At 53.0% G+C, this 27,475-nt stretch overlaps 1 protein-coding gene and 1 long non-coding RNA gene across 3 annotated transcripts in view; one reads left to right on the forward strand and one right to left on the reverse strand.

The window, feature by feature from the left end:
- LOC140711923 (uncharacterized) overlaps positions 1 to 5,241 on the reverse strand; it is a 17,210-nt gene extending 11,969 nt beyond the window's left edge. Inside the window, exon 1 of the long non-coding RNA XR_012093262.1 lies at positions 5,122 to 5,241. This is a non-coding gene — a long non-coding RNA (uncharacterized lncRNA). The remainder of the gene's footprint in view (positions 1 to 5,121) is intronic.
- Positions 5,242 to 5,350: 109 nt separating this feature from the next.
- The window catches only part of PLIN3 (perilipin 3), a 29,455-nt gene continuing 7,330 nt past the window's right edge, over positions 5,351 to 27,475 (forward strand). Inside the window, exons 1-6 of one of the 2 annotated variants that reach the window (XM_037994540.2) lie at positions 5,351 to 5,460; positions 11,210 to 11,367; positions 12,670 to 12,868; positions 13,025 to 13,107; positions 20,124 to 20,409; positions 25,481 to 25,680. In XM_037994540.2, the coding sequence (XP_037850468.2) occupies positions 11,284 to 11,367; positions 12,670 to 12,868; positions 13,025 to 13,107; positions 20,124 to 20,409; positions 25,481 to 25,680 (852 nt within the window). In that variant the 5' untranslated portion in view covers positions 5,351 to 5,460; positions 11,210 to 11,283. The remainder of the gene's footprint in view (positions 5,461 to 11,209; positions 11,368 to 12,669; positions 12,869 to 13,024; positions 13,108 to 20,123; positions 20,410 to 25,480; positions 25,681 to 27,475) is intronic. The other variant, XM_037994539.2, reaches the window with a different exon arrangement.

Here is a 27,475-nt window from a genome sequence, read left to right on the forward strand (position 1 = left end):
CTCGATCTCCTGACCTTGTTATCCGCCCGTCTCGGCCTCCCAAAGTGCTGGGATTACAGACTTGAGCCACCGCGCCCGGCCTTTTTTGGGTACTTTTAGTAGAGACGGAGTTTCACCATATTGTTCAAGCTGGTCTCGAACTCCTAACCTCAGGTGATCCACACACCTCAGCCTCCCAAAGTGCTGGGATTACAGGCGTGAGCCACCGCACCCGGCCAGGTCCCAAAAGTCTTAATACAATCCTGCCATCCTGTGTCTGTCTCCGGGCTGCCCAGCACAGTGTGGCACACAGCAGGTGCTTAATAATTGTTTGTTGAATGACTGCATATCCAGTGAATTGCTGGTCTGGCTCACGCTCAATAGGACATGCTTGGCTGGGCGCGGTGGCTCACGCCTGTAATCCAGCACTTTGGGAGGCCGAGGCGGGCGGATCACAAGGTCAGGAGATCGAGACCACGGTGAAACCCTGTCTCTACTAAAAATACAAAAAATTAGCCGGGCGCAGTGGCGGGCGCCTGTAGTCCCAGCTACTCAGGAGGCTGAGGCAGGAGAATGGCGTGAACCCGGGAGGCGGAGCTTGCAGTGAGCCGAGATCGTGCCACTGCACTCCAGCCTGGGCGACAGAGCAAGACTCTGTCTCAAAAAAAAAAAAAAAAAATAGGACTTGCTTGAAAACAGGTGGATGGATGGAGGGAAGGAAGGGTCAGAGGAGAGACAGGGAACACCTGTGCCAGGCAGGGACCCCCATGTGGGACCAGCAGTGCCACCTTGTGGCACTATGCTCACCGCCGCTCCCCTACTCTCAGTGAGAAAGAACTAGGAGTCCTAGAATTGGGAGCGGGTGGAGAGGGAAGGAAAGAAAAGAAGGAGTAGAAAATGTCAAAAACAAAGACAGTCTGGGCACAGTGGCTCATGCCTGTAATCCCAGCACTTTGAGAGGCTGAGGCGGGCGGATCACCTGAGGTCAGGAGTTCAAGACCAGCCTGGCCCACATGGCAAAACTCTGTCTCTACTAAAAATACAAAAATTAGCCGGGTGTGGTGGCACATACCTGTAATCCCAGCTACTTGGGAGGCTGAGGCAGGAGAATCGCTTGAACCCGGGAGGCAGAGGTTGCAGTGAGTCGAGATCACACCACTGCACTCCAGCCTAGGCAACACAGTGAGACTCTGTCTCAAAAAAAAAAAAAAAAAAAAAAATAGGCCGGGTGCCGTGGCTCATGCCTATAATCCTGCACTTTGGGAGGCTGAGGCGGGTGGATCACGAGGTCAGAAGATCGAGACCATCGTGACTAATACAGTGAAACCCCATTTCTGCTAAAAATAAAAAAAAAAAAAAATTAGCCAGGTGTGGTCACTGGCTACTCGGGAGGCTGAGGCAGGAGAATGGCATGAACCCGGGAGGTGGAGCTTCCAGTGAGCCGAGATTGCGCCACTGCACTCCAGCCTGGGCAACAGAGCGAGACTCCAACTCAAAAAATAATAACGATAATAAGTAAATAAATAAATAGTGCCAGGCGCGGTGATTCACGCCTATAATCCCAACACTTTGGAAGGCTGAGGCGGGTGGATCTCTAGGTCAAGGAGTTTAAGACCTGCCTGGCCAACATGGTGAAACCCCGCCTCTACTAAAAATTCAAAAAATTAGCCGGGCGTTGTGGTGGGCACCTGTAATCCCAGCTACTCGGGAGGCTGAGGCAGAGAATTGCGGGAACCCAGGAGGTGGAGCTTGCAGTGAGCCGAGATCGTGCCACTGCACTCTAGCCTGGGCGACAGAGCGAGACTCTGTCTCAAAAATAAATAAATAAATAAAAATTAAAAGAAAATGGGAATCAGGCTGCTGAATAATGTAATGAAATAGCCCAGAAAACAGCAGCTATCTCACTTTCGTTTTTGAGACAGGGTCTTGCTCTGTTACCCAGGCTGGAGTGCAGTGGTGTGATCTTGGCTCACTGCAACCTCCGCCTCCCGGGTTCAAGTGATTCTCCTGCCTCAGCCTCCCGAGTAGCTGGAATTACAGGCATGCACCACCACACCCGGCTAATTTTGTATTTTTAGTAGAGATGGGGTTTCTCCATGTTGGCCAGGCTGGTCTCAAACTCCTGACCTCAGGTGATCCGCCCACCTCGGCCTCTCAAAGCGCTGGGATTACAGGCGTGGGTCACCGCGCCTGGCCCACGGTAGCTATTTCTTACCTCTCACCCTGGGGCTGTGGGAGGCCAGGCAGGGACTTCTGGGCAGATGTTGCCCTCAAGAAGAACCGAAAGCCTGGGAGATGACTCTGTCTCAAAAAAAAAAAAAAAAGCCTGGGCGCGGTGGCTCACGCCTGTAATCCCAGCACTTTGGGAGGCCGAGGTGGGCGGATCACGAGGTCAGGAGATGGAGACCATCCTGGCTAACACAGTGAAACCCCGTCTCTACTAAAAATACAAAAAAAATTAGCCAGGCATGGTGGCGGGTGCCTGTAGTCCTGGCTACTCGGGAGGCTGAGGCAGGAGAATGGCATGAATCCGGGAGGCGGAGCTTGCAGTGAGCCGAGATCACACCACTGCACTCCAGCTGCCTGGGTGACAGAGTGAGACTCCGTCTCAAAAAAAAAAAAAAAAAAAAAAAAAGGCGTGGGGCAAAATCACCAGGGCTCATTCCCTAGACCAGAGTTATTTTGTTACTCAAGGACACCAAGAAGCTGAGGGTTACCAGGCAAATCTCCCACTGACCTTGAATCTTGGATGAGTCACTTCCCCTCTCTGAGCCATCCCTGCCCTCCCCTCCTCCCTCCCTCTCACTTACTCTACTCCAGCCACAGGGGCCTCCTCGCTGTTCTAGGTGCCGGGTGCAGTCCTGCCTCAGGGCCTTTGCATGGACTGTGCCTGCTGCCTGGAATGCTGTTCCCCCTAAATGGACATGGTTCCCTCCTGACCTCTCTCTCTTCTCTTCTTGGATGTCACTCAGAAAGGCCTCCTCTGACCTCCCTACAAAAAACTGCAGCCCCACCGGGTGCGGTGGCTCACGCCTGTAATCCAGCACCTTGGGATGCCAGGGCTGGTGGATCACGTGAGGTCAGGAGTTCAAGACCAGCCTGGCCAACATGGTGAAGCCCTGTCTCTACTAAAAAAAAAAAATGCAAAAATTGGCCAGGCATGATGGCACAGGCCTGTAATACCAGCCACTTCGGAGGTCAAGGCACGAGAATTGCTTGAACCTGGGAGGTGGAGGTTGCAGTGAGCCGAGATCGTGCCACTGCACTCCAGTCTGGGTGACAGAGTGAGACTCCGTCTCAAAAACAAAAAACAAGAAAAAAAACCCTGCAACCCCCCCATTCGTCTTTTCCTTTGCTGTCCTACCACGTGACCCATTGTAAAGTTCACTCTTGTTCCTCGTTCGTCTCTCCCACTGGTTAGTGAGTGTCACGAGGGGCTGGAATTCTTATCTGTTTAGCTCACCGCTGTGCCCAGTGCAAGGACTCCATAAATATGGTTGAATGAGTGAATGAGAAGGAAAAAGCCTGTTACAAATGTCATGGAATGGGGTCTCAGATTCACTTGAGAATCTCACTAGCTGCCTGAAGTTACTTAAATTTAAACATTCAGGTCAAGTGCGGTGTCTCACACTTGTAATCCCAGCACTTTAGGAGGCCAAGGCAGGTGGATCACTTGAGGCCAGGAGTTTGAGACCAGCCTGGCCAACATGGTGAGTCCTCATCTCTACTAAAAATACAAAAATTAGCCGGGTGTGGTGGCATGCGCCTGTAATACCAGTTACTTGGGAGGCTGAGGCAGGAGAACCGCTTGAACCCAGGAGGTAGAGGTTGTGGTGAGTCGAGATCGCACCATTGCACTCCAGCCTGGGCGACAGAGCAAGACTCTGTCTCAAAAAAAAAAAAAAAAAAAAAAAAAAAAAAAAAAAAAAATTTAAACATTCAGCTTCTCACTGTGCATTATCCACATGGTGCTTTTGGCTACAGTGTTGGATGGCACACAATTCTAGAACACCCTCAACATTGCAGAAAGTTCTATTGGACAGTGCTAGCATAGACCCTGTCCTCACCCACCCCCCAAAAAAATGCAGTCACAGACACCCAATTTTTCCCATGTTCTTTCTAAAGCTACCAGAAGCTTCATTCTATTCAAATAATTTAGCAGAAGTGGCAAACCGGTGGCCCCTGGGCTGGACACAGCCCCTGTTGTTCCCTAACAGGCAGGACATATCTAAGGCTTGAACTTCCTGTGGATCTGTGACTCCCCAGGTAGGTCTCCCATAGGGCACTGCTCTCCCCTGCCCCTCTAAGCAGAGCATCACTGCCACCTCCTCAGCAGAAATATTCATCTCCTCCTTGGCCCCTAGGGCCATCTGAGATTGAGACCTTGGTTTATAGACAAAGAAGATAATGAATTTGGGTGGTGGAGAGGGGCGGGGTAAAATCCAGGCAGGGCAGCTTCAGGAAGAGGTTGATCCAGCAGTTACAGAGCCTGGAACCTGATGGCTGCATTGCCCCTGGCTGACCCTCTCCAGGCCTCAGTTTCCTCCTCTGCAAAACAGGGATGATAAAAACACAATATAGTGCTGGGAGGTCTGATGCTGGGCAAGTCGGGCTGGAGGCTGGACGAGTTCCCTGTGGTGGTTCAAGTCGCTCATATAGCTGGGTTGGGCCGGGCGCGGTGGCTCACACCTGTGATCCCAGCACGTTCGGAGGCCCAGGCAGGCAGATCCCTTGAGGTCAGGAGTTCAAGACCAGCCTGGCCAACATGGTGAAACCCTGTATCTACCAAAAATACAAAAATTAGCCGGGCCTGGTGGCACGTGTCTGTAATCCCAGCTGCTCAGGAGGCTGAGGCAGGAGGATCTCTTGAACCCAGGTGGTGGAGGCTGCAGTGAGCCAAGGTCGTGCCACTGCACTCCAGCCTTAATGACAGAGCGAGACTGCGTCTCAAAAAAAAAAAAAGTGTGTGTATATATATATATAGCTGGGTTGGAGCCCATGGTGGAGGGCCTGGCCCCTGACGCGCTGGCGAGGGTCACCCTGCAACTCTCCCGGGGTTCTAGCAGCCTCAGTTTGGCCATAGGGAAAATGGGCGACCTAGGGAATCCCAGCACCCGTGCGGCGCCCCCTGATCGCACTCACCTCCCAGGGCCAACTTCATAGGGTCCCCAGCTGCGGAGCGGGGGATCCCATGACTGGGACAGGTGTGGTCCAGGAGTGCCCCCTCCCCTTCAGGGCGTGTAGTCCTTCACGTACTTCTTAAGTGACTTGGCGAGGGGCGGGGCCTAGTGGAGGCGGGGTAGGGAGGAGAGGGGCAGGCCTGGCGCGGGCATTCCCTCAACCTGATTGGTCCTCTCGCTCGTCACTCCCGTGCGCCCCCAACCCACCGCGCAGTAAAAGCCAGCCCCGCCCCGGCCCTGACGGTTTCAAGGCTGGTCTGGAAGCCGCCGCTACTGTGTCTGGGACGTCCAGTTGACCGCGGTGAGTGGCGGGGGTCCCTCAGTTGAGCTGGGGGGCGGTGTCCACCGAGTCCTGGGGCACCCCAGGGGCGGAGGGGTCGGGGAGGGCCTTTCTCGGGGTGGGATTTGCTGGACTCTGCGGCCTGGGGAGGGGTCTTCAGCCCAGGCTGGTCACCCCTCCCCCCAGAAAAATCCAACGTCTGCAACGGAGCTTGAACTTTGAAACCCTCTTCTCACTTCCTGGGACTTTTGAGGGGCGAAAGAGCCCCCTAGAAGGGGTGATATTGAGGGAGGTGGGCTAAATACAGCTCCCGCCAGGTTTTCTCTAAATTTTGATCAGTTTGCTTGCTTTTGGAAACGCAATTTGCAGGCAAGTTTCCTCCTGCGGGCAGAAACTTCGCCCTCCCTTCCGGGGTCTTCAGAGACACCCCCCGCCACGGTAAAGCCGCCTCCCCTCCAAATAGTTTCGCCACGGGCGTTGGAAGGGGGGTTGCCCCGGCTCCTGGCGCCCCCAACTGCTTCTGGGGAGGTCTTGGGCGAATCCTGCCTGCTTCCCTCGGGTGGGCGTGGCGGTGAGATGGCTTAAAAGTAGGAAGGCCTACCCCTTAACTGCTTTGGGGTTCTTGTCCCGTCTGGGCCTAGCAGTGGGACCTGGGGCTCTTGCAATTTTTGAAGTCCAGTCTTAGCATGCCCTGAAGTTGCTGGATGACTGGGTCTGGCCTGGAACTCCCCTTCTGGAGCCAGCGGCAAGGCAGGTCACTGTCCCCCAGGGGTTTCATAGGGCGTTGACATCTGCAGTGGCCACCCTTGCTTTAACCAGTTCCAGAAAGTCATGGTGGACAGAGGGGACGGGAGGAAGCTGCCTGAGTCCTGAGTGGGACTTGGGAATCTGTCGAGGCCAGGACTTTGATGCCTGCCTACCTGGCCGCCTGCCCAGGTGAGCTCAGGCTCCAAAGGAGGTGAGAAGAATAGATTTAGGCAGTGATCACTGGGAGGTAGGTATATCTCCTCACCTGACTTCCCAGTTGGGGGACTTTTGTACCTAGCAGGAAGCTGGTTCCTGGCTGGCTGTACCCCTTTGTCCGTGGAAGCCAGAGTGTGGTGAGATGGTTTATGGAGCTCTTACTATGTGCCAAGCATGGAGCTGAGCTTCCCCGGAGCACTGTCTCCTCCAGTCCACAGGGACTCCAGGCTCTTGTGAAACTTATACCCATTTCACAGATGTGCCAAGCAAAGCTCCTAGGGAATGCTGCCTACCCAAACTCCTATTCCTACTGAGTTGCCAAACTGGGATTAGAACCCACTCTGGGCTGGGCACGATGACTCGCGCCTGTAATCCCAGCACTTTGGGAGGCTGAGGTGGGCAGATCATTTGCGGTCAGGAGTTTGAGAATAGCCTGGTCAACATGGTGAAACCCCACTGCTACTAAAAATATGAAAATTAGCCGGACCTGGTGGCAGGCGCCTGTAATCCCAGATACTCTGGAGGCTGAGGCAGGAGAATCCCTTGAACCTGGGAGACGGAGGTTGCAGTGAGCCGAGATCGCGCCACTGCACTCCAGCCTGGGTGACAGAGCAAGACCCCATCTCAAAAACAAAAACAAAAACAAAAAGAGAACCCAATCTGGACTGCAGATCCAGTGCTTGCAAAACATCATTTTGCTGAGTTCTGCTTAGGGGACATCAAAGCAAGGCCACCAGGAGGCGGGGCCTCATTCCTCTGGGAAAAGATGCTCAGAGTCAAGGCCACAGTTTCTTAGGCTCATACCAGAATTCCCCGGGAAAGCTGGCCATAAGGCAGGCATGACCTTTAGCCACATTTTTTTTTGAGATGGAGTCTTCCTCTGTCACCCAGGCTGGAGTGCAGTGGTGCGGTCTTGGCTCGCTGCAACCTCTGCCTCCCAGGTTCAAGCAATTCTCCTGCCTCAGCCTCCCAAGTAGCTGGTACCTGCCAAGTAACTGGTGCCTGCCACCATACCCGCGCCTAAGTTTTGTAATTTTGTATGTGATTTTGTATATTTAGAGACGGGGTTTCACTATGTTGGCCAGGCCGGTCTCGAACTCCTGAACTAGTGATCCACTCGCCTCAGCCTCCCAAAGTGCTGGGATTACTGGCCCGTGCCCGACCCTTTATCCTCATATTACAGGTGAGATGACCGAGGCCAGAGAAGGGGAAGGTGCCTTGCTCCAGGGAGCACAACATAGGTAGAGCTGGGACTCCTGGCTTTCCCCTGAGAACCTCATCTGATGATGGTGTCCCTGCTTCATCTCACTTGTCCAGGAAAACGGAGTTGTGGCTTCATCCCACTTGCATAGACTCACCTGGGGAGCCCCGTCCTCCCATACACGTGACCTGGGCTTCATAGCTCTGCAGTGCAGGCAGGCATGTTATCTCACTTTCCAAAAAAAAAGCCTACATTTTGGCTGGGTGCGGTGGCTCACTCCTGTAATTCTAGCAGTTTGGGAGGCCAAGGCGGGCAGATCCCTCGAGCTCAGGAGTTCGAGACCAACCTGGGCAATATGGCGAAACCCTATCTCTACTAAAACAAAACAAAACAAAACAAAAGAAAACACGGCCAAGTGCGGTGGCTCACGCCTGTAATCCCAGCACTTTGGGAGGCTGAGGCGGGTGGATCACAAGGTCAGGCGCTCAAGACCAGCCTGACCAACATAGTGAAACTCCATCTCTACTAAGTGAAACCCCATCTCTACTAAAAATACAAAAAATTAGCTGGACGCGGTGATACCTGCCTGTAATCCCAGCTACTCGGGAGGCTGGGGCAGGAGAATCGCTTAAACCTGGGAGGTGGGGTGGAGGTTGCAGTGAGCTGAAATCATGCCAATGCACTCCAGCCTGGGCAACAGAGCAAGACTCCCTGTCAAAAAAAAAAAAAAAAAACTACACACACACACACACACACACACAAATAAATTAGCCAGGTGTGATGGTGCATGCCTGTAGTCCCAGCTACTTACAGGATCAAGGTGGGAGAATCTCTTGAGCGTAGGAGGCAGAGGTTACAGTGAGCCGAGATCACACCACTACACTGCAGCCTGGGCGACAGAGCAGAAATCCGTCTCAAAAAAGAAAAAAAAGTTTGGCCTATTTAACACATTTTATCCCTTGACTAGATCTTTGTCCATGTCATGTCAGTTACATTTAGTCTTTTGTCTTTTGTTTTCTTTCTTTTTTTTTTTTGAGATGGAGTCTTGCTCTGTCACCCAGGCTGGAGTGCACTGGTGAGATATCAGGTCACTGTAACCTCCACCTCCTAGGTTCAAGCGATTCTCCTGCCTCAGCCTCCTGAGTAGCTGGGATAACTAAACATGGAGGTGTGCACCACCACACCTGGCTAGTTTTTATATTTTTAGTAGAGACAGGGTTTTGCCATGTTGGCCAGGCTGGTCTCCACCTCCTGACCTCAGGTGATCCTCCTGCCTCGGCCTCCCAAAGTGCTGGGATTACAGGTGTGAGCAACCACATCCAGCCCATGTCAGTTACATTTAAATCTCAATCTTTTTTTTTTTTTTTTTTTTTTTTTTTTTTGAGACAGAATCTCGCTCTTGTTGCCCATGCTGGAGTGCAGTGGTGCAATCTCAGCTCACTGCAACCTCCGCTTCCCAGATTCCAGCAATTCTTCTGCCTCAGCCTCCTGAGTAGCTGGGATTACAGGCATTCTCCACCACACCTGTCTAATTTTCTATTTTTAGTAGAGATGAGATTTCTCCATGTTGGTTAGGCTGGTCTTGAATTCCTCACCTCAGGTGATCCACCTGCCTCAGCCTCCCAAAGTGCTGGGATTACAGGCGTGAGCCACCATGCCCGGCCTTTAAATCTCATTCTTTAGCCACTGCATTGGGATACACTTGTTTTTGTTTTTGTTTTTGTTTTTTGAGATGGAGTCTCACTCTGTTGCCCAGGCCAGAGTGCAGTGGCATGATCTCAGCTCACTGCAGTCTCTGCCTCCCGGGTTCAAGCAATTCTCCTAACTCACCCTCCTGAGTAGCTGGAAGTACAGGTGCCCACCACCACGCCTGGCTGATGTTTATATTTTTAGTAGAGACGGGGTTTCACCATGTTGGTCAGGCTGGTCTCGAACTCCTGACCTCAGGTGATCCGCCCACCTCGGCCTCCCAAAGTGCCAGGATTCCAGGCGCAAGCCGCTGTGTCTGGCCACACTTGTTGTTTTCTTTTTTTTTTTTTTTTTTTTTGAGACGGAGTCTCGCTCTGTCGCCCAGGCTGGAGTGCAGGGGCCGGATCTCAGCTCACTGCAAGCTCCGCCTCCTGGGTTTACGCCATTCTCCTGCCTCAGCCTCCCGTGTAGCTGGAACTACAGGCGCCCGCCACCTCGCCCGGCTAGTTTTTTGTATTTTTAGTAGAGATGGGGTTTCACTGTGTTAGCCAGGATGGTTTCGATCTCCTGACCTCGTGATCCGCCTGTCTCGGCCTCCCAAAGTGCTGCGATTACAGGCTTGAGCCACCGCGCCCGGCCACTTGTTGTTTTCTTATTCCCCTTTCGCTTGGCATCCAGGTTGTTTCCAGTGTCATGTTGTGGCCAGTAAGTCCGCACAGCTCTGCCCATGCGGAAACACAGGTGTGGGATCTTCCCCGAAGTGAGGTTTCTGGGTCAAGGGGAAGATGGTTCTTGGAACTTGACAGCTATTGGCAAATTGTCCTTTACAGAGGTTTTAGGTCATACCTGGCTTCCTGGAGAACAGGTGAGCCCTGGAAGGGACTGTTCCCAAGCCTTGCTTCCTGACGTGTATCCCAGGGACCAGCTGTATCAACACTGCCTGGGAGCCTTTTAGAAATGCAGGGTCAGGGCCGGGCGCAGTGGCTCAGGCCTGTAATCCCAGCACTTCGGGAGGCCGAGACAGGTGAATCACGAGGTCGGGAGATCAAGACCATCCTGGCTAACATGGTGAAACCCCGTCTCTACTAAAAAATACAAAAAATTGGCCAGGTGTGGTAGCACGCGCCTGTAGTCCCAGCTACTCAGGAGGCTGAGGCAAGGGGAATTGCTTGAACCTGGGAGGTGGAGGTTGCAGTGAGCCGGCATCGTGCTACTCCACTGCAGCTTGGTGACAGAGCAAGACTCCGTCTCAGAAAAAAAAAAAAAAAAAAAAGGATACCATCTCTACCCAAAAAGAAAAAATTAACTAGGTGTGGTTGTGTGTGCCTATAGTCCTAGTTACTTGGGAGGCTGAGGCAGGAGGATCCCTTAAGGCCAGGAGTTGGAGGCTGCAGTGAGCTGTGATTGCACCACTGTACTCCAGCCTGGGTGACAGAGCAAGATCCTGTCTTTAACGAAAAAAAAAAGAAAGGGTTGGGTGTGGTGGCTCACACCTGTAATCCCAGCACTTTGGGAGGTCAAGGTGGGTGGAACACGAGGTCGGGAGTTCGAGACCAGCCAGGCCAATGTGGTGAAACCCCGTCTCTACTAAAAGTACAAAAATTAGCTGGGCATGGTGGTGGGTGCCTATAGTCCCAGCTACTCAGGAGGCTGAGGCAGGAGAATCGCTTGAAACTGGGAGGCGGAGGTTGCAGTGAGCCCAGATTGCCCCACTGCACTCCACCATGGGCAACAGAGTGAGACTGTCTCCAAAGAAAAGAAAGAAAGAAAAAAGAAATGGGGAGCCAGGTGAGCCCCATCCCGAAGCTTTAGAATCAGCACTTGCTGTTGAACAAAGTCCAGAGGTCACTCTTATGCCTGCTAAGGACTGAAAGGCATGGCTGTAAGTCATGAGCAGGTGTGAACCCTGTCTTCCAGCTGCAGCGTGGGCCTGGACTTTTTCCTGGAAGGTGGGGCCAAGCAGGCTGTGCCCGACTGTTCCTCTCTCCACAATGTCCGTTGCAGAGACCATGTCTGCCAACGGGGCAGAGGCTGATGGCAGCACCCAGGTGACAGCCGAAGAACCGGTACAGCAGGTGAGGAAGGGCCAGGACCAGGGACTGCCCCGACCCTGTGATTCCTGTGCAACGAGGCTTCCCACACCAGGGTGCCCTGGCAGGGAGCCAGGGATATGCCGGCAGCCCACAGAGCCAGAGAGGTTTATTCCTCGGTGGGGTACAGATCACTCACTGGTGTCCCCAGTTGGGAGGGGGGAATCTCAAAGGCCCTTGGAGGGCCTGAGGGGTCAGGATTCTGTCTGAAACTACCTGCCCTCCACAACCCCTAAGCCAAATCTTCCTCACCTCCGAAGTCTCTCTCAGGGACCTCCTAGGAAGCCAGTTTCTATTCCAGATCTCTCATCCACAGGTTATTTTATTTTACATACATATTTTTTGAGATGGAGTCTTGCTCTGTCACCCAGCCTGGAGTGCAGTGGTGACATCTCGGCTCACTGCAACCTCTGCCTCCCAAATTCAAGTGATTTTCCTGCCTCAGCCTCCCGAGTAGCTGGGGTAACAGGCGTGCGCCACCATGCCCGGCGAATTTTTGTATTTTTAATAGAGACGGAGTTTCACCATGTTGGCCAGGCTAGTCTCGAACTCCTGACCCGAAGTGACCAGCCCGCCTCGATCTCCCAGAGTGCTTGGATTACAGGCATGAGCCACTGCGCCTGGCCCCAAAGATAATTAAAATTAAAAAATCAAGCGGTGCGCTGGATGTGACCCATGGGCTATAGTCTGCAGCCCCCAGTTTAGACCCTAACTGCCATGAGAATGGGACTCTTGTCCCTTATCACCACCTGGCACATCGCTGGAATAAAGTGCAGGCTCACGTAACTAGGCTGTGTTAAAGGAAGCACGCGGGCCGGGCGCAGTGGCTCACGCCTGTCATCCCAGCACTTTGGGAGGCTGAGGTGGGCGAATCATGAGGTCAGGAGTTCAAGACCAGCCCGGCCAACATAGTGAAACCCTGTCTCTACTAAAAATACAAAAACAATTAGCTGGGCATGGTGGTGCCTGTCATCCCAGCTACTCAGGAGGACAAGGCAGGAGAATCGCTTGAACCCAGGAGGTGGAGGTTGCAGTGAGCCGAGGTCACGCCAGTGCACTCCAGCCCGGGTGACAGTGCAAGACTCCGTTTCAAAAAAAAAAATAAAAGGAAGCATGTGGCGAAACCCCAAGGTTCCTGACTTGTGCAACCACCTGGATGCAAAGTGTGGGTAAACTGAGCCGTTTCACTGGCCAGGCGTGAGAGCAAAACTGCAGGGCACCCTGAGTTTCCAGCTGAGCCCCCCATCCTCCCCCGCCCAGTTTGCCTGAGCCACCTCTCTCCCGTAGCCCAGTGTGGTGGACCGCGTGGCCAGCATGCCTCTCATCAGCTCCACCTGCGACATGGTGTCCGCAGCCTATGCCTCCACCAAGGAGAGCTACCCGCATGTCAAGACCGTCTGCGACGCGGCAGAGAAGGGAGTGAGGACCCTCACGGCGGCCGCTGTCAGTGGGGCTCAGCCAATCCTCTCCAAGCTGGAGCCCCAGAGTGAGTGAAGTCCCAGAGGGCACTGAATCCCCCTCCTGGCGCTTTCCCTGGGTGGGGAGTAGGGGGGTCTACCCAGCTCTTGGTGCTGTCCCCCGAACAATTACGAGGTGACCTTCCACCAGTCACATTTGTGTCTTACTTCATTTCTTTTGGCAGTTGCATCAGCCAGCGAGTACGCCCACAGGGGGCTGGACAAGTTGGAGGAGAACCTCCCCATCCTGCAGCAGCCCACGGAGAAGGTAACGATGTCCGCCTTCGGGGGTCTGCTGAGACAGGGACCTACCTGGGTATGGAGTGCGCTGGTCCCAGCTTAACTAGACAGGCTTGATGGCATCCTCCCTGCTCCCTCTCCTGTTGATTCCCATCCCCACCGCGAATCCACTCCCCACAGGGCAGCTGGAGGGATAATTGCAAAGCCAGCCAGATTACAGGTGCCCGCCACCACACCCGGCTAGTTTTTGTATTTTTAATAGAGATGGAGTTTCACCATGTTGGCCAGGCTGGTCTCGAACTCCTGACCTCAGGTGATCCACCCACCTCGGCGTCCCAAAGTGCTGGGATCACAGGAATGAACCACAGTGCCCGGCCTACTTGTTTTTATAATAAAGTTTTATTGACACACAGCCATGACCATTTATTTACATATTGTCTACAACTGCTTTCACCCTACAATGGCAAGGTTGAGTAGTTGAGACAGAGACTGTGACCCACAGTACTGAAAATCTTAGGTATGTGGCCCTTTACCCAGAATGTTGACATCCCCATAACTGTTTTATTAGTCAGAAAAGCTTGGAGGCAGGAAAGTCAAAACATCAAAACACCATGTTCCTGGCTGGGTGCAGTGGCTCATGCCCGTAATCCCAGCAGTTTGGGAGACCAAGGCGGGCGGATCACCTGAAGTTGGGAGTTCGAGACCAACCTGACCAACATGGAGAAACCCTATCCCTACTAAAAATACAAAATTAGCCAGGCGTGGTGGTGGGTGCCTGTAATCCCAGCTACTTGGGAGGCCGAGGCAGGAGAATCGCTTGAACCCGGGAGGCAGAGGTTGCGGTGATCCGAGATCATGCCATTGCACTCTAGCCTGGGCAACGAGAGTGAAACTCTGTCTTTAAAAAAAACAAAAACAAAAACAAAACACCTTGCGCTGGCCAGGCGCGGTGGCTCACGCCTGTAATCCCAGCACTTTGGGAGGCCAAGGTGGGCAGATCACAAGGTCAGGAGATCGAGACCATCCTGGCAAACACGGTGAAGCCCCATCTCTACTAAAACTTCAAAAAAAAAAAAGAAAAATTAGCTTGGCGTGGTGGCGTGCACCTGTAGTCCCAGTTACTTGGGAGGCTAAGGCAGGAGAATCACTTGAACCCGGGAGACAGAGGTTGCAGAGAGCCCAAATTGCACCACTACACTCCAGCCTGGGTGACAGAGCGAGACTCTGTCTCAAAAAAAAATAAAACAAACAAAAAACACCATGTTCCAAATTGTGTCCTGCCCCTCAGCAGCTGAGTGGCCCTCACACAAGTTACTTTGCCTCTGTGGGCCTCACTGTCTTTCTTTCTTTCTTTTTTTTTTTTTTTTTTTGAGATGGAATTTTGCTCTTGTTGCCCAGGCTGGAGTGCACTGGTATGGTCTCAGCTCACTGCAACCTCTGCCTCCCGGGTTCAAGCGATTCTCCCGCCTCAGCTTCCTGAGTGACTGGGATTACAGGCACCCGCCACCACACCTGGCCAATTTTTGTATTTTTAGTAGAGATGGGGTTTCACCATGTTGGTCAGGCTGGTCTTGAACTCCTGACCTCAGGTGATCCACCTAACTTGGCCTCCCAAAGTCTTGAGATTACAGACATGAGCCACCACACCCAGCCTGGGCCCCACTTTCTTTTCTACAGAATGGTGATGCTGACCTGGGGTTAACACCTGAAGGCCTAGAACAGCGCATGGCTTGTATGAAATGTTGGCTCTTAACATTAAAAAAAAAAAAAAATTTTTTTTTTTTTTTTTTTTTTGAGACGGAGTCTTGCTCTGTAGCCCGGGCTGGAGTGCAGTGGCCGGATCTCAGCTCACTGCAAGCTCCGCCTCCCGGGTTCACGCCATTCTCCTGCCTCAGCCTCCGGAGTAGCTGGGACTACAGGTGCCCGCCACCTCGCCCGGCTAGTTTTTTGTATTTTTAGTAGAGACGGGGTTTCACCGTGTTAGCCAGGATGGTCTCCATCTCCTGACCTCGTGATCCGCCCGTCTCGGCCTCCCTAAGTGCTGGGATTACAGGCTTGAGCCACCGCGCCCGGCCTAAAAATTTTTTTTTTTGAAGCAGGTTCTCGCTCTGTCACCCAGGGTGGAGTGCAGCCTTGAACTCCTGGGCTCAAGCGATCCTCCCATCTCAGCCTCCCAAGTAGCTGGGACCTCAGGCACGCACCACCATGCCTGGCTATGTTTAATTTTTTGTAGAGGTGTGTTTTCACCATGTTGCCCAGGCTGTTCTCAAACTCCTGGGCTCAACAGATCCTCCCACCTCAGCCTCCTGAGTAGCTGGGACTATAGGTGCATCCACCACGCCTGGCTAATTTTTGTACTTTTTGTCAAGACGGAGTCTCGCCATATTGCCCAGGCTGGTGTCCAACTCTTGAGCTCAAGCAATCCTCCCGCCTCAGCCCCACAAAGTGCTAGAATTATAGGAGCGCGCCACTGTGCCCTTCCTCAGTTTCCCTTAATCACCGCTTTTTAAAGACTCTGTCTCCAAATACAGTCACATTCTTACTCCTGGGGATCAGGACTTCAGCATATGAATTTGGGGTTGAGGGGGCCGGGCCATAATTTGACTTATCACAGCCTGGGATGAAGAAATGAGGCACGGACCAGGCGCGGTGGCTCACGCCTTAATCCCAGCACTTCGGGAGGCCGAAGTGGGCGGATCACTTGAGGTCAGGAGTTCGAGACCAACCTGGCCAACATGGCAAAACCCCGTGTCTACTAAAAATACAAAACTTAGCCAGGTGTGGTGGTGAGTGCTTATAATCCCAGCTACTCCGGAGGCTGAAGCAGGAGAATCACTTGAACCCGGGAGGCAGAGGTTGCAGTGAGCCGAGATCGCGCCACCGTGCTCCAGCCTGGGCGACAGAGCAAGGCTGTGTCTCAAAAAAAAAACAAAACCGGCCGGGCGCAGTGGCTCAAGCCTGTAATCCCAGCACTTTGGGAGGCTGAGACGGGCGGATCACGAGGTCAGGAGATCGAGACCATCCTGGCTAATACGGTGAAACCCCGTCTCTACTAAAAATACAAAAAACTAGCCGGGCGAGGTGGTGGACGCCTATAGTCCCAGCTACTCGGGAGGCTGAGGCAGGAGAATGGCGTAAACCCGGGAGGCGGAGCTTGCAGTGAGCTGAGATCCGGCCACTGCACTCCAGCCTGGGCGACAGAGCGAGACTCCGTCTCAAAAAAAAAAAAAAAAAAAAAAAAAAAAAAAAAAAAAAAACAAAACCAAACACCCTCCTTCAGATAAGTGTGAAGCTTAATCAGTTATTGTTTGTGTCCCTAGCTGGGACCAGGGCACAGGCCGCCTGCTTTGTGTCTGTGTCCAGTGCTCAGCGGGCAGCCTGGCACAGGGTAGATGCTTATTTTTTTTAGTGTTTTGAGATGGAGTTTCATTCTTGTTGCCCAGGCTGGAGTGCAATGGTGCGATCTCAGCTCACTGCAACCTCTGCCTCCCGGGTTCAAGCGATTCTCCTGCCTCAGCCTCCCGAGGAGCTGGGATTACAGGCACCCACCACCACGCCTGGGTAATTTTGTATTTTTAGTACAGACGGGGTTTCTCCATGTTGGTCAGGCTGGTCTTGAACTCCCGACCTCAGGTGATCCAGCCGCCTCGGCCTCCCAAGGTGCTGGGATTACAGGGGTGAGCCACTACCCCCGGCAGGTAGATGCTTATTAAGTATTCAGGGGCTCCATGTCCGCTTCGGCCCAGTGGTTACAGAAGGGCCACCCTCAGGCACCACCTGCTTGTGTCTGGGTCTCTAGCATCAGAAATAGGTGCTCCCTGGGTTCGAGGCAGGACAAGCCAGTCTGCATCCCAGCATCCTTGAACTTTCCCTGAGACCGCCTGCAGGGACAGGCAGCTCATTCATCCACTCGATACTGAGTGCCTACTGTATGCCGGGGGGCTCTGCTGTCCCATCATGGTCACACTTCTTTCCTCCCATTTATGCGGAAATGACCTTAGCTGGGAAACAGCAGAGCGGGTGTCAACTTGCACCTTTTTTTTTTTTTTTTTTTTTTTTTTTGAGACAAGGTCTTGCTCTGTTGCCCAGGCTAGAGTGCAGTGGCATGATCTCGGCTCACTACAGCCTCGACCTCCTAGACTTAGGCTCCTAGCTCTCAGCTTCCTGAGAAGCTGGGACTACAGGTGTGCACCACCAGACCTGGCTAATTTTTTAATTTTTTCATAGGGATGGGGCCTTGCTGTATTGCCCAGGCTGGTCTCTAACTCCTGGGCTAGCCGGGCACGGTGGCTCATCCTCTTATCCCAGCACTTTGGGAGGCTGAGGCGGGTGGATCACAAGATCAGGACAACAGAGCGAGACTCCGTCTCAGAAACAAAACAAAAAACAAACTCCTGGGCTCAAGCAATCCTCCCGCCTGCCTTGGCTTCCCAAAGTGCTGCGGTTACAGTTGTGAGCCACTGTGCCCAGCCATGCCTGCACCATATCAGCAAAGGCCAGTAGTGGGCTTGGCTGAGGGGGGATGGAAACTGCCGAGCTCACAGGAAGATGGCGAAATGTCAGCCAGGAGCCCCCATCGTAGGGCCAAGCCCTTGCATTCCCTTTCTCTCCCACTGATACCGTGGGAGGCCAACAGTCCTTCTGTTTATAGAAGGGATAAGCTCAGGGTGAATTCTTCAAGGTCGTTGAATGGAGCAGCAGCTGGGAGCTTTCTTCTTTTTCTTTTTCTTTTTTCTTTTTTTTGAGATGGAGTCTCGCTCTGTTGCCCAGGCTGGAATGCAGTGGCGTGATCTCAGCCCACTGCAACCTCTGCCTCCTGGGTTCAAGTGATCCTCCTGCCTCAGCCTCCCGAGTAGCTGGGATTACAGGTGCCCACCACCATGCCCAGCAAATTTTTGTATTTTTAGTAGAGAGGGGTTTCTCCATGTTGTCCAGTCTGGTCTCGAACTCCTGACCTCAGGTGATCCAGCTGCCTCGGCCTCCCAGAGTGCTGGGATTATAGCGTGAGTCACCGTGCCTGGCCAATTTTTGTATGCTTTGTAGAGGTGAGGTCTTACTGTGTTGCCCAGGCTGGTCTCATACTTCTGGGCCCAAGCGATCCTCCCACCTCGGCCTCCCAAAGTGCTGGGATGACAGGTGCGAGCCACCATGCCTGGCCTGCTGTGAGCTGTTGACTTTTTGAGAGGCGCAATATCCTCTCAGTTCTGGGCCCTGTGAGTTTTTTCCCACTTTGTAAAGAGGTAACTTTCCCCAGGTTCTGGGAAACGGTGGTGTTGTCAGAGCTAGATTTTAATCCGGGCCAGTGTGAGAACGTGCATGTTCAGTGAGTGTAGTGCTGCTGTTAAAACCTGACTCTCGGGGGTGGTGGCTCAAATGCCTATAATCTCAGCACTTTGGGAGGCTGAGGCGGGCAGATCACGAGCTCAGGACATCGAGACCATTCTGGCTAACACAGTGAACCCTGTTTCTACTAAAAATACAAAAAATTAGCCAGGCGTGGCGGTGGGCACCTGTAGTCCCAGCTGCTGGGGAAGCTGAGGCAGGAGAATCGCTTGAACCCGGGAGGTGGAGGTTGCGGTGAGCCGAGATCGCGCCATTGCACTCCAGTCTGGGCAACAAGAGCAAAAACTCTGTCAAAAAAAAAAAAAGTCGGGCATGGTGGCTCACGCTGGCTCACATCCCAGCACTGTGGGAGACCAAGGTGGGCGGATCACGAGGTCAGGAGATCGAGACCATTCTGGCTAACACGGTGAAACCCCATCTCCACTAAAAATACAAAAAATTAGTTGGGTGTGGTGGCGAGTGCCTATAGTGCCAGCTACTCGGGAAGCTGAGGCAGGAGAATGGTGTGAATCACTGGGAGGCGGAACTTGCAGTGAGCCAAGATCGAGCCACTGCACTCCAGCCTGGGCGACAGAGAGAGACTCCATCTCAAAAAACAAAACAAAACAAAACAAAAAAACAAAAATAGGCAGGGTACAGTGGCTTATGCCTGTAATCCCAGCACTTTGGGAGGCTGAGGTGGGCAGATCACCTGAGGTCAGGAGGTCGAGACCAGCCTGACCAACATGGTGAAACCCCATCTCTACTAAAAATACAAAATTAGCCGGATATGGGTGCATACCTGTAATCCCAGCTACTCGGGAGACTGAGGCAGGAGAATCGCTTGAACCCGGGAGGCGGAGGTTGCAGTAAGCTGAGATCATGCCATTGCACTCCAGCCTGGGCAACAAGAGTGAGACTCCATCTCAACAACAACAACAACAAAACAAACAAAAAACATAATATTAGCCAGGCGTGGTGGCAGATGCCTGTAATCCCAGCTACTTGGGAGGCTGAGGCAGGAGAACTGCTTGAACCCAGGAGACAGAGGTTGCAGTGATCTGAGATGGTGTCACTGCACTCCAGCCTGGGCAACAGGGCAAGACCCTGTCTCTAAAGAAGGAAGGGAAGGGAAGGGATGGGAAGAAGGAAGGGAAGGGAAGAGGAAGAAAAGAAGGAAGGAAAGGGAAGGAAAGAAACGAGGCACAGAGAGGTAGAGTGACTTGCCTGAAGCCACACATCTGAGAAGCAGCAAGCTAGGGACGGAGCCTAGGTAGTCTGGCTGCAGAGTATGAGGTCATGCCCATGACTCCAGACTCGGAGTCACCCGGTGGATGGCACTGCCTGCCTCAGTCTCCCTGGAAGTTGGGGTGCAGGGGAGGGGTGCCCAGGTACAGAGGGAAGGCGGAGATGCTGGGGTCACCCGATGGATGGCACTCCCTGCCTCAGTCTTCCTGTAAGTTGGGGTGCAGGAGAGGGGTTCCCAGGTATGGAGGGAAGGTGGAGATGCTGGGGTCCCCCGGGGATGGCGTTCCCCGCCTCCGTCTCCCTGGAAGTTCAGGTGCAGGGGAGGGGTGCCCAGGTATGGAGGGAAGGCAGCGATGCTGGGGTCACCTGGGGGATGGCGCTCCCTGCCTCAGTCTCCCTGGAAGTACAGGTGCAGGGGAGGGGTTCCCAGGTATGGAGGGAAGGCAGAGATGCTGATGCTGTTGCCTCTCCTAGGTCCTGGCAGACACCAAGGAGCTTGTGTCATCCAAGGTGTCAGGGGCCCGAGAGATGGTGTCTAGCGCCAAGGACACGGTGGCCACACGAGTATCAGAGGCGGTGGACGCGACCCGCGGTGCTGTGCAGAGCGGCGTGGACAAGACGAAGTCTGCAGTGACTGGCGGGGTCCAGTCCGTCATGGGCTCCCGCGTGGGCCAGATGGTGCTGAGTGGGGTCGACACGGTGCTGGGGAAGTCGGAGGAGTGGGTGGACAACCACCTGCCCCTTACGGACGCCGAGCTGGGTGAGTGTGGCCAGACGGCTGCTCCGAGACCCCTCCCCGGGCCCCCTAACCGGAAGCCGCTGTTGGCCTCGTGGGGTCTGTCCCTCACTGCCACCTCGTCCCTGCCACCTCTTCCCAGCATCTTGGAATCTCATCACCAACGCAGTCCCCCTCTCTGTCCTGCTCACCAGCTCCCACCCTCACCCTCCACAGTCTCCTCCCCACAGCAGCCACCAGAGGGCGTCTGTGAGCATCTGAATCAGCGCCCGTCCCTCCTCTGCCCACAGCCCTCCATGGACCCCACCTCCCTTGGGGTCAAGGCCCAAGTCCTCATCACAGCCAGCCCACAAGGTCCAGCACAACCTGCCCTGTCCTCTCCCCGCCCTCCTCCTCTTCCCCCTTCGTTCACTCCGTTCCTGCATAAATACGTGACTAAACTTGAGATCTCACTGAACCCTGGTGTTCCTGCCAGGCCAGAAATCCCACGTCAGTCATCTCGGTCATATACTTGCACTCCCTGCACTGTTTATTTGATATTCTTCTTTCTCTATTATTTATTTATTTAGAGACAGAGCCTCGCTCTGTCTTCCAGGCTGGAGTGCAATGGCGTGATCTTAGCTCACTGCAACCTCCGCCTCCTGGGTTCAAGTGAGTTTCCTGCCTCATCCACCTGAGTAGCGGGGATTACAGGTGCCCGCCACCACGCTTGGCTAATTTTTTGTATTTTTTTTTAAATTTATTTTTATTTCATTTGTATTTGTATTTTTTATTTATTTTTGAGATGGAGTCTCTCTCTGTTGCCTAGGCTGAAGTGCAGTGACGCACTCTCGGCTCACTGCAAGCTCCGCCTCCTGGGTTCACGCCATTCTCCTGCCTCAGCCTCCCGAGTAGCTGGGACTACAGGAGCCCGCCACCATGCCTGGCTAATTTTTTGTATTTTTAGTAGAGACGGGAGACAGGGTTTCACCATGTTAGCCAGGATGGTCTCGATCTCCTGACTTCATGATCTGCCCGTCTCAGCCTCCCAAAGTGTTGGGATTACAGGCGTGAGCCACCGTGCCCGGCTAATTTTTTGTATTTTTAGTAGAGATGGGATTTCACTGTGTTGGCCAGGCTGGTCTTGAACTCCTGACCTCGTGATCCACCCACCTTGGCCTTCCAAAGTGCTGGGATTACAGGCATGAGCCACCATACCCAACCCTTTTTTATTTGTTCGTTTTAGAAATAGAGTCTCACTCTTTTGCCCAGTCTGGAGTGCAATGGTGCGATCATAGCTCAACGCAGCCTCAAACTGCTGGGTTCAGGCGACCCTCCCACCTCAGCCTCCCGAGTAGCTGGGACTACAAGCACACAACATCATGCCCAACTAATTTTTGTTTATTTAATTTTTTGTAAAGACAGGGTCACCCTCTGTCATCCTGGCTGATCTAGAACTCCTCAGCTGGAGTGATACTACTGCCTTAGCACCCCAAAGTGCCGGGATTGGGATTTTTGCAAATAAGCTGCTTAGGATATAGGCAGGGCACGGTGGCTCATGCCTGTAATCCCAGCACTTTGGTGGGCCGAGGTGGGCGGATCACTTGAAGTCAAGAGTTTGAGACCAGCCTGGCCAACATGGTGAAACCCAGTCTCTACTAAAAATACAAAAATTAGCCAGGCATGGTGGTGGTCATCTCTAATCCCAGCTACTCAGGAGGCAGAGGTTGCAGGGAGCCGAGATTGGGCCACTGCACTCCAGCCTGGGCGGCAGAGTGAGACTCCATCCCAAAAAAAAAAAAAAAAAAGTGTGGATACAGAAGGATTAAATAAATACATGCAGCTGGGCGCAGTGGCTCACAGCTGTAATCCCAGTACTTTGGGAGTGGGAGGCTGAGGCAGGCAGATCACCTGAGGTCCAGAGTTCGAGACCAGCCTGACCAACATAGAGAAACCCCATCTCTACTAAAAATACAAAATTAGTTGGGCGTGGTGGCGCATGCCTGTAATCCCAGCTAACTCAGGAGGCTGAGGCAAGAGAATCGCTTGAACCTGGGAGGCAGAGCTTGTGGTGAGCCGAGACTGTGCCACTGCACTCCAGCCTGGGCAGCAAGAGCAAAACTCCGTCTCAAAGAAAAAAAATAAAGGCCGGGCATGGTGACTCATGCCTGTAATCCCAGCACTTTCAGAGGCTGAAGCAGCTGGATCACGAGGTCAGGAGTTCGAGACCAGCCTGGCCAACATGGTGAAACCCCGTCTCTACTAAAAATACAAAAACTAGCCAAGCGTGGTGGTGCGTGCCTATAATCCCAGCCACTCAGGAGGCTGAGGCAGGAGAATCGCTTGAACCCAGGAGGTGGAGGTTGCAGTGAGCTGAGATTATGCCACTGCACTCCAGCCTGGGCAACAGAGCGAGACTCTGTCTCAAAAATAAATAAATAAATACATGCATACATATATATGAACCTACGAACATGGGATGAGGCCGGGCACGGTGGCTCACACCTGTCATCCCAGCACTTTGGAGGCTGAGGTGGGAGGATCAGTTTTTTTTTTTTTTTTTTGAGACGGAGTCTCGCTCTGTCGCCCAGGCTGGAGTGCAGTGGCCGGATCTCAGCTCACTGCAAGCTCCGCTTCCTGGGTTTACGCCATTCTCCTGCCTCAACCTCCCGAGTAGCTGGGACTACAGGCGCCCGCCACCTCGCCCGGCTAGTTTTTTTTGTATTTTTTAGTAGAGACGGGGTTTCACCGTGTTCGCCAGGATGGTCTCGATCTCCTGACCTCGTGATCCGCCCGTCTCGGCCTCCCAAAGTGCTGGGATTACAGGCTTGAGCCACCGTACCTGGCGGGAGGATCAGTTAAGCCCAGGAGTTCCTGACCAGCCTGGACAACATAGTGAGACCCTGTCTCTACAAAAAATGTAAAAATTAGCTGAGTGTGCTAGTGCACGCCTGTAGTCCCAGTTGCTATTTGAGAGCCTAAGGATCACTTGAGTCTGGGAGTTCAAGGCTACAGTGAGCTATGATCGCACCGCTGCACTCCAGCCTGGGCAACAGAGCAAGACCGTACTTCAAAAAATAAAAACCAACAAAACAAACAGATCTAAACATAGAAAAGGTACGGGAAGCCAGGTGCAATGGCTCACACCTGTAAACCTAGCACTTTGGGAGGCTGAGGCGAGCAGATTGCTTGAGTCCAGGAGTTCAAGACCAGCCTGGGCAACGCAGTGAGACCCCATTTCTACAAAAAATACAAAAGTTAGCCGGGTGTCTTGCCGTAGTCCCAGCTTCATGCAGTCCCAGCTACTCGGGAGGCCAAGGTTGGAGGATAACTTGAAGCTGGGCGGTTGAGCCTGCAGTAAGCTGAGATCATGCCACTGCACTCTAGCCTGGGCAAAAGATCGAGACCCTGCCTAAAAAAAGAAGAAAAGGTACAGGAAAAAGGCCGGGAGCAGTGGCTCATGCCTGTAATCCCAGCACTTTGGGAGGCCAAGGCGGGCAGATCACGAGGTCAGGAGATCAAGACCATCCTGGCTAACACGGTGAAACCCTGTCTCCACTAAAAATACAAAAGATTAGCCAGGTGTAGTCCCAGCTACTCGGGAGGCTGAGGCAGGAGAATGGCGTGAACCCGGGAGGCGGAGCTTGCGATGAGCTGAGATCCCGCCACTGCACTCCAGTCTGGGTGACAGAGTGAGACTCCCTCTCAAAAAAAACAAAAAAAAAAGGTACAGGAAAAATATGGTACATATGGTATCATAATCTTATGGGACCACTATATGAGGTCCGTTGTTGGCTGAAATGTCATTATTCTCTTTTTTTTGTTTTGAGATGGCATCTCACTCTTACCTAGGCTGGAGTGCAGTGGTGAGATCTCGGCTCACTGCAGCCCCACCTCCCAGGTTCAAGCGATTCTCCTGCCTCAGCCTCCCAAGTAGCTGGGATTACAGGCTAGTGCCATCAAGCCTGGCTAATTTTTGTATTTTTAGTAGAGATGGGGTTGTTCCGTGTTGGCCAGGCTAGTCTTGAACTCGTGGCCTCGAGTGATCTGCCCGCCTTGGTCTCCTAAAGTGCTGGGATTACAGGCATGAACCATTGCGCCCGGCCGACACTGTTACAATCTTCTGGCACCTCTGTAGTGTATGCGATCCATTGCTGGCTGGAGTGCTGTTGGCTCTGCAGGACTGCATAATGAACCTTCAGGGCTATATTCACAGGTTGACCAAGGCAGATCTGGCCTGCGGGCCATCGTTAGACCCTCCCGCTAGTCTAAGGTCTCTGATTCTTGTGAGGTTTGACTTCCCTCATCCCCATTTTGCAGATAGGGAAAACCAAGGCAGAATCCTTTGCTCCCGGGCCTTCGAGGTTTATTTATTTATTTATTTATTTTAGACAGAGTCTCGCTCTGTCACCCAGGCTGGAGTGCAGTGGCCGGATCTCAGCTCACTGAAAGCTCCGCCTCCCGGGTTTACACCATTCTCCTGCCTCAGCCTCCCGAGTAGCTGGGACTACAGGCGCCCGCCACCTCGCCCGGCTAGTTTTTTTTGTATTTTTTTTTTAAGTAGAGACGGGGTTTCACCGTGTTAGCCAGGATGGTCTCGATCTCCTGACCTCGTGATCCGCCCGTCTCGGGCTCCCAAAGTGCTGGGATTACAGGCTTGAGCCACTGCGCCTGGCCAGCCTTCAAGGTTTATAAGAAGCAGAACCGGGGTATAAACTGGACAGCATGGCTGCGTGTGGTGGCTCACGCCTATAATCACAGCACTTTGGGAGGCCGACTCGGATGACTCACTGGAGATTAGGAGTTCGAGACCAGGCTGGCCAACATGGTGAAACCCCGTCTCTACTAAAAATACAAAAATTAGCCGGGCATGGTGGCGCGTACCTGTAATCCCAGTTACTTAGGAGGCTGAGGCAGGAGAATCACTTGAACCCAGGAGGCAGAGGTTGCAGTGAGCTGAGATCACACCACCGCACTCCCACCTGGGTGAGAGAGCGAAACTCCGTCTCTAAATAAATAAATAAACTGGACAGTGTGATTCCTGGGACCGTCTGCATGGGACGAGCCCAGCTGTGTGTTCTGGTCTTCACAGAGACCCTTCTCCTTTTCCTTGCAGCCCGCATCGCCACATCCCTGGATGGCTTTGACGTCGCGTCCATGCAGCAGCAGCGGCAGGAGCAGAGCTACTTTGTGCGTCTGGGCTCCCTGTCGGAGAGGCTGCGGCAGCACGCCTATGAGCACTCGCTGGGCAAGCTTCGAGCCACCAGGCAGAGGGCACAGGAGGCTCTGCTGCAGCTGTCGCAGGCCCTAAGCCTGGTGAGGTTCCGGGGGGTCGGGGCCCTGAGCCAGCAGCCTTCACCCCACAGCAGACGCCCACCCAGAGCTCAGTGACTTACTGCCTACCCCTCTGCAGGCTGGCGGGGCCATTCCCGCTTGCTCCTGGCACTGTCTCTGGTTGTACACTCATTTGCTCAGGCTGCTGCCACAAACCACAGTGTCTGGGGCCGGGCACAGCGGCTCACACCTCTTTGTGTGAGTCCCTCAAGTGCTTTGGGAGCCCAAGGCAGGAGGATCACATGAGTCCGGGGGTTTGAGACCCTCCTGGGCAATACAGCAAGACCCCACCTCTACAAAAAATAATTTAAAACAATTAGCCGGGTGTGGTGGTACATGCCTGTAATCCCAGCTACTTGGGAGGCTGAGGCAGGAGAATCGCTTGAGCCTAGATGTTGGAGGCTGCAGCGAGCCATGATTGTACCACTGCACTCCAGCCTAGTCAACAGAGCAAGACCCCATCTCAGAAAAAAAAAAAAAAAAATCGCAGTCAGGTGGGGTGGTTCATTCCTGTAATCCCAGCACTTTGGGAGGCCAAGGCGGGTGGATCACGAGGTTAGGAATTCAAGACCAGCCTGGCCAACATGCTGAAACCCCATCTCTACTAAAAATACAAAAATTAGCCAGGCACAATGGCAGGCGCCTGTAATCCCAGCTACTCAGGAGGCTGAGGCAGGAGAAGCACTTGAACCCGGGCGGCAGAGATTGCAGTGAGCCGAGATCATGTCACTGCTCTCCAGCCTGGGCAACAGAGTGAGAGTCCATCTCAAAAAAAAAAAAAAAAAAAATCGCACTGTCTGGGAAATATAAACAATAGATATTTATTTCCTCACATTTCTGGAGGCTGGAAGTCCAAGATCAGAGTGTCCTTTTGGGGCCTCTCTCCTTGACTTGTAGACAGCCATCTTCTCTCCGTGTCTTCACGTGGTCATCCCTTCCCTCTGTGTATGTGTGTGTCCCCATCTGTTTTTTTTTTTTTGAGACGGAGCCTCACTCTGTTGCCCAGGCAGGAGTGTAGTGGTGTGATCTCAGCTCATTGCAACCTCTACTTCCCGGGTTCAAGTGATTCTTGGGCCTCCATCTCCCGAGTAGCTGGAATCACAGGCACTTGCCACCACACCTGACTAATTTTTGTATTTTTAGTAGAGACGGGGTTTCACTGTGTTGGCTGGGCTGGTCTTGAACTCCTGACCTCAAGTGATCTGCCCGCCTCAGCCTCCCAAAGTGCTGGAATTACAGACATGAGCCACCGTGCCCAGCTCTAATCGCCTCATTTAAGGAGCCCAACCCTTTATGGATTGGAGCCCACCCTAATAGATAGCTTCATTTACCTTTAATTGCCTTTTTTTTTTTTTTTTTTTTTTTTTTTTTTTTTTTTTTAGAGACAGGGTCTCACTGTGTTTCCCAGGCTGGAGTGCATGATCATGGCTCACTGCAGCCTCTGAGGTTCACCCATCTTGGAGCATATGTCTGCCATCATTCGTCTTTATTTATTTTTCTTTTCTCTTAAACTTTATGTAATATATAAAAATGAGGTCTCACTGTATTGCCCAGGCTGTTGTGGAGCTCCTGAGCTCATGATCCTCCCGCCTTGGCCTCCCAAAGCACTGGGATTGCAGAAGTGACCCTGCTTCATTCCTTTGGAAGGCTGAATCATATTTCATTATAAGCCCTTTTTTTTTTTTTTTTTTTTTTTTTTGAGACTGAGCGTGGCTCTGTCACCCAGGGTGGAGTGGAGTGGCGCAATCTCGTCTCACTGCACCCTCCTTCACCCAGG

The sequence above is a fragment of the Chlorocebus sabaeus genome, chromosome 6 (assembly GCF_047675955.1).
Source record: "Chlorocebus sabaeus isolate Y175 chromosome 6, mChlSab1.0.hap1, whole genome shotgun sequence".
Taxonomy (NCBI): Eukaryota; Metazoa; Chordata; class Mammalia; order Primates; family Cercopithecidae; genus Chlorocebus; species Chlorocebus sabaeus.